The sequence below is a fragment of the Notolepis coatsorum genome (genome assembly GCF_963971535.1).
Source record: "Notolepis coatsorum genome assembly, chromosome: 13".
Classification (NCBI taxonomy): domain Eukaryota; kingdom Metazoa; phylum Chordata; class Actinopteri; order Aulopiformes; family Paralepididae; genus Notolepis; species Notolepis coatsorum.
Window position 1 is genome coordinate 36,507,105 of NC_140177.1, and position 7,175 is coordinate 36,514,279.

The following is a 7,175-nucleotide window of genomic DNA, read 5'->3' on the forward strand; positions in this document are numbered from 1 at the left end:
AACCTTAACCGGCGAAAGAATACACGTTAAAAAAAAAATTGAATTGAAATTGTCAACAACGGACCGCAGGACCGCTGCGCTGCCAGGTGAGCTTCGAATGAAAATCATGGCGGATTAGCGTTACATAATGCTGCAAGCTCTGCCGCTCCGCTCCGCGGCAGAGCTCCGCTCTGCGGTTGCCGCACCTGCCGCGGGGCGTGTCGCAGCCAATCAGGGAAAACGCGGAAGCAACGGCAGCACTGCTCCGCTGTTAATAAGCAATAGGCCAACGGGAGACAACCATTGGTGAATAAAATTGGGAACACTGGTGAAAACAGGCATTTAATGTCTACTCTGAAAGCATAGAAGCCACATACACACCACATAGCCTTCAAATAGTCCACATAGCACACACACACATACGCCTTCACCGTCTGCATACCATATTCTCACACATGCTCTCTCTCTCTCTCTCTCTCTCTCTCTCTCTCTCTCTCTCTCTCTCTCTCTCTCTCTCTCTCTCTCTCTCTCTCTCTCTCTCTCTCTCTCTCTCTCTCTCTCTCTCACACACACACACTTACATCCATGTAGCCTTCTGTCCATATAGCCTTCTCATAGTCTGCATATCATATCTATAACTCATAGTCTGTACGTCAAGGTGCCACTTAGTTTTGTCTGCTATCCTGTATAAATACTTTGTTATCACGCTGCTTGCATCTTTATGCATCAATGCCTCCATCTCAGCTGTGTTTTGTGTCTCAGGTCTGAGTAACAGGAGGTGATGTCCTGTCTCTTGTGTCTCAGAGTAACAGGAGGTGATGTCCTGTCTCTTGTGTCTCAGAGTAACAGGAGGTGATGTCCTGTCTCTTGTGTCTCAGAGTTACAGGAGGTGATGTCCTGTCTCTTGTGTCTCAGGTATGAGTAACGGGGAGGTGATGGCCTCTGTGCAGCGCAGCTACCGGATGCCTCGGCCGGAGTGCTGTCCCGCTGAGCTCTACGACATCATGACCACCTGCTGGAAGAACAAGCCCGAAGACCGGCCCACCTTCGACTACATCCAGAGCGTCCTGGACGACTTCTACACCGCCACAGAAGGACAGTACCAGCAGCAACCCTGAAGAGGAGAGAGAGACAGACAGACAGACAGACAGACAGACAGACAGACAGACAGACAAACAGACAGACAGACAGACAGACAGACAGACAGACAGACAGACAGACAGACAGACAGACAGACAGACAGACAGACAGACAGACAGACAGACAGACAGACAGACAGACAGACAGAGAGAGAGAGAGAGAGAGATTCAAAGTTAAAGGTGCTATATATAAAATTTGTATGTAGAGTAATTGTATTGCTTCCCCCCAAAACATTATTGAATATTTAACTTATTTAATTTCACATCAAAATGTTGGCGGGTCCAAAATAAATGTTGTTGTTTACATGTCGCATGCATGTATCCCACGTGGAATGCACCTGATTGGATAAATGACCATACCGGTGCTCTAGTGCGACATGGGGCGACAGTGGCTCAGGAGGTAGAGCAGTCGTCTGGCAATCCGGAGGTTCCCGGTTCGATTCCCGCTCCTCCCGGGCAGCGTGTCGATGTGTCCTTGAGCAAGACACTTAACCCCTAATTGCTCCCGATGAGCAGGTTGGCACCTTGCATGGTCGCCTCCGCCGTCGGTGTGTGAATGTGTGTGTGAATGTGTGAATGAATGGGTAAAATGTGAGTAACAAATTGTAAAGCGCTTTGGATAAAAGCGCTATATAAAAAAGCAGCCATTTACCATTTACCATTTAGTGCGACACCTAGTGGCTGAACGCTATCTATAGCACCTTTAACAACTGAAGTTGGAATTTTTCCCCCACAAAATTCTGTTCCTCACCTGGCTGTCCTTGTTGAGGATGAATCTCTCACTGAATCTCTGAGGTTGCTTCCCTTTATTCCAATCTTTTTCCTCACAATATCCCATGAGAGTTTCTCCTTAACTTTATAAAGGGTTATGGTCAGACGGTGTTGTTCCATTGTGAGCTTGTTAAATGTCAACATTACGGGAAATGCGCTTACTGTGTTCTCCAGAGTCAGACAAGAAGATAGATACCAATGTCCTCTCTGTGCTTTCAGTAGAAAGCGATCCTGCTGCAAGCTAGCCTAGTTTAGCACAAATTAATGGAAGTGGATACAGACCACCAACAAGTTAAGCTAGCTGGTCCATATCCTCTTCCACTAATTTGTGCTAAGCTAGGCTAGCTGGCAGCCGGATAGCTTTCAATTGCAATTGGTATCTATCTGGTTGTCTGACTCTGGACAAGACGGTAAGACATTTCCCAAAATGTTGGCGTGTTCCTTTAGACTCGCATCACAATGGCTCATAACCCTTTATAAAGATATGGAAAAACTCTTGAAAAGTTATTGAGAGTAAATTAGTTTGAATATGGCCATCAGTCATCGGGGACATTGAATCCTTGTGTTGTGTTAATTACAGCTCAATGAAATTAAAGTAGCAATTCCCTATAAGGGAATTTTTTTATCTCCATCATTTCATGGGGCTGTAATTAACACAACACAAGGATTCAATGTCGCCGATGTCAAACTAAATGAATGTGTGCAAAACTGTTTAGAGTTTTTGGATGTGTGTGAGATTATGTGCAAAATAAATCAGCATCGTGCCCCTTTAAGAAAGATGCTGAATTTAGGAACGGGGGATATAAGTGAATGGTCTCATATGTAGTCGTTGTGATGACTTGTTATTGTCATCACAATTGCCATGGATTTCAACGCCTTTTTAAAGCCATCTTCATATTGAAGGGCTGCTGTACCTACTCCTGCTTAAGCATTTCAACGTGTGTTTCTAAGCTTAGTAGATGTCGTTCGGTCCGTAATTTTTCACAGCCGCACGTTATTATTTACCAAACGGTCAAACGGATGACGGTGAGTCGCTTCCGATGCAGTGCACGTTCTTCCTTCTCCTCAAATGTACTGTAGGTTTACTGTACGCGTTGCACTGAAAAAGGTACAGTCATTTTTAACCACATTTTGATTCTTAACACTTTTATAGTATATATTCTTAAGAAAGAGAGTTTCTACTGCGAACCTGAGTGAATTTGCTGTTTGAGCTTTACATTTTGTCTAAATGTATGAATTAATGGTTTCCATGGGAACTGGTACATTTAGGTTTTTTCACTCTTTGTGTTGTGTATTTTATCTTCTTATGGACGTGGAGGATCAGACCCCCCCCCCCTTTTTGAGAAAATGCATTTATCTGTTCAAGCACTGTTATCTGATGATGAACAAGACGGTGATTAACATGACTGGTGTGACGTCACTGGTATAAACCAAAGGTTAATCAATTCAATGCATGTATGGATGATGTCCGAAACAGATTAAAACCTGATTAATAGTGAAACTGTATAGCCTCCAAGCCTCTCTGACACGTTATTTCGGGGGTCGCGCCTTGAAAACATTGGGAACCGTGTATTTATATAGTACATGATACCTAAGCACATACAGTACAGATATCCTCATAAGTATCTATTAATTCGTATAAATTAGATACTCTTTGGGCTTGTTTTTGTCTACTTATTCTGAAAGTTTAACTAATTATTTTCGCTAGCAAGATCTCATTCGATTATTCATTCCATTAAGCCTACTGCCAGCAGGCACATTTAAAGAAATATAATCTGATTGATTGGGGTAATGAGGGACTTAAAATTAGCCTATAGATTATGCATTTAACTTGTCGGCGAGGCTATTGAGCCGTACTGTATTGTACCCATTCTGCAATCTGTTAGTAAAGTTTTCAATCAATCAATCAATGCCGTTAGAAAATCAGGATTTCCGCGATCGACACCTGCTGTCTTTTCAGGTGAGGCGGCCGCGCGCAATTATCCTGAGTATCAAGTCTGGTTCGAATTAACAAGACTGAATCAGCGTTCGAGGAACAGGGAAAGCCTGGATTCAAACATCGGGTTAATTGAATCTGGATAATGGGACTTTTGATCGACTTAGTTGAACCAGGTACGGGGAATAGGGCCCAGCCCTCACTTAAAATATGTATATAAAGTACAATCACAGGAAAAAGGTACATTTCGAACGTTATGTTATAGCCATAAATAATATATTGACTATTTACAAATTACAAATTTCTTTTACTTTTAACATTTTCAGAAAATGTTTGAGTTCCCTACGAACCCAGGGCACACTCGAACCCTGACCCTAACCACACCTTAAACTAACCATAACTATAACCTAACTCTCTATCTTAACCCTTTCACTGCCACACAACAGAAGGTTAACCCTTTACTATCACACAACCGACGGTCGCCGTGAAAGGGTTAACCTGTGTATTGTCGCAGTGAAAGGGTTAACCGTTTTGGTAGTGCAGCAGTGAAAGGGTTAACCTTAAACGTTACATCATCATCATGGTATTGCTGTGTTTGTATCAGGGTGGGTGTCTTAGTCTAGTGGTGAGAGTTGTGTTTGTATCAGTGTGGATGTCTTAGTCTAGTGGTGAGAGCTGTGTTTGTATCAGTGTGGGTGTCTTAGTCTAGTGGTGAGAGCTGTGTTTGTATCAGGGTGGATGTCTTAATCTAAATCAAATCAAATTTATTTGTAAGGCCTGACAACACACGTTAATGGGCCCAGCCCACACGTCTTCTTTAAACAAGTCAAGAAGAAACATCACAATAAGTCAAGAACAAAACAAAAACACCATAAAGTCCAATTTTTTTTTTTAAATAAATGCAACACTCCCAGACATACCCGACGCGAAGGTAAGGAAAAACTCACTAAAACCTACCAATAGGAAAAAATGCACCACAGACAATGTGGAGGAGAGAAACCTTAGAAGGGCCATTCAAGGGGGCATCTCCCTTCTTCGATGTCGGTGATAGTAGTGTTGCAATAAAACAGGTGAACAGTTGGTAAGCATGCACTCATAATTATGTGTAGTTAAACACAGATAAGTGCATGCGATAGCAACTGAAATTTATTTTGTCTAGTGGTGAGAGCTGTATTTGTATCAGGGTGGGTGTCTTAGTCTAGTGGTGAGAGCTGTGTTTGTATCAGGGTGGATGTCTTAGTCTAGTGGTGAGAGCTGTGTTTGTATCAGGGTGGATGTCTTAGTCTAGTGGTGAGAGCTGTGTTTGTATCAGGGTGGGTGTCTTAGTCTAGTGGTGAAAGCTGTGTTTGTATCAGGGAGGATGTCTTAGTCTAGTGGTGAGAGCTGTGTTTGTATCAGGGTGGATGTCTTAGTCTAGTGGTGAGAGCTGTGTTTGTATCAGGGTGGATGTCTTAGTCTAGTGGTGAGAGCTGTGTTTGTATCAGGGTGGGTGTCTTAGTCTAGTGGTGAGAGCTGTGTGTGTATCAGGGTGGATGTCTTAGTCTAGTGGTGAGAGCTGTGTGTTTATCAGGGTGGATATCTTATAGGGGTTGAGAGCACTTTCCTGTGACCACAATCATTCTTCGACTCATGATCGCGCTGTTTTTTTTCTCACTGATATGAAATGTAAATATATGACTTATACAATAAGTAAATATAGTACTTATTGCTATAACATAATGTACATTACGTACTTTTTTTTTCCTGTGGTCAATTAGTACTTTATTCACATTTTCTGATGAGACCGTGTCGCTCTGAGAAAAACAGATATGTAAACAAAGTGTTAAAATGTAAATGTATCCAATGTTAACCATAAAATAGACCTAATTAGAAAATAAATACATTAAGAATGTGTCTGCCATGAAAAATATATAAGAACTGAAGTGTCTGGGAGGCTACGTGGCGTAGTGGGCAAGGCACTCGCCACGAATGACGGAGACGCTGGGCTTGCCTGTTCGAGCCCAGCGCTCCACATTGCTTTCAGTTTAGCTGGTCGTTCATACTAATACACATTGGCCGTATTAGGGGGTGGGAAACTGATGGGTGGGGATCGGGCGTTGTGGACAGCGAGGGCAGCGTGAGCCTCCCACGCGTTACTCCTCGCCACTGAGAGATCGAGCTGCGCAGGTGAAAAGATGCGACTGCTGTTACCTCAAGTACCGGAGGGGACTTGTGCTATGTATGACTTAGTCCACATTGCAGCCGGCTTGTGGGAGGCAAGAAACAGCGTTCGTTACAGGGGAGGGTTGAATTGGATGATACGAAATTGGGATGGGAGAAAATATAGAAAAATGGGAGAAAAAGTGGATAAAAAAAAAAGAACTGAAGTGTCTGCCATGAAAAATAACAATGTGAAAATAACTTAATAACGAATAAATCTGTATATGTTTGCTTTAGTTTAGTTTTAGTTTTGTGTGATGTGTGAATGTTACTTGCAGTATATGTAAATTATGTCAATGTATCAATAAAAAAGCGTTGTATTGTAAAGGAAGCCTGCTGACGTACGTGAACATGTTTTACCCCCTCCGTCCTTTACAAGCTAGTATAATGACAGCATCAAGTGATATCTTTAAGGCAAGACCTTTAACCTTCAAATTAAGCTTTTCACATGGGAACTTGTATAATATGGGCACAGTTCTGTGTGTGTCGGCATGAGTTGATATTAAATTAGATTAAAATGTATTCTCATCATACAGCACAAGTACAGTACAACGTAAAGACGTTTTGGCATCCAACCAGAGTGCAAATGTAGCAGTAAAGTGCAATAGTAATATACAATGTACAGGTGATTAAACTGGATACAAAATATATAAATTAGTACTACTGAGTAATAGTGTTAAGCAGATGTATACAGAGTTGTAGTATTGTGTACAGTGATACAGGTATAAAGACACTATGGTAGTAACTAAGTCATACTGGCCAGCAGCTTAACTAGTAAGAGTAGGTAAGGGACAGATATAGATATAGTATCTACAGATATGTAAAAAAGCATTACTGTATATTATGCAGGTATGTACAGACGTGTGGATATATATACTGTATACAATAAGAATAATATATATATATATATATATATATATATATATATATATATATATATATATATATATATATATATATATATATATATATACAGCATTATTGTACATGCAATCATACAGAGTTATATGCAGGTACACAGTAAATTTCACAGAGTAAATTTTACTCAAAACTGAGTAAATTTGACTCAAAACTGAGTACATTTTACTCAAAATGAGTAAAGTTTTACTCAGAGTAAAATGTACTCAGTTTGAGTCAAATTTACTCTGCGA

The 7,175-nt window shown here is 41.2% G+C and overlaps 1 protein-coding gene across 1 annotated transcript in view; it reads left to right on the forward strand.

Moving 5' to 3' along the window:
* lyn (LYN proto-oncogene, Src family tyrosine kinase) overlaps positions 1-5,877 on the forward strand; it is a 129,954-nt gene extending 124,077 nt beyond the window's left edge. The window contains exon 13 of the mRNA XM_084327984.1: positions 895-5,877. Coding sequence (XP_084184110.1) covers positions 895-1,097 — 203 coding nt within the window. The 3' untranslated portion in view covers positions 1,098-5,877. The remainder of the gene's footprint in view (positions 1-894) is intronic.
* The last annotated feature ends 1,298 nt before the right edge of the window (positions 5,878-7,175 follow it).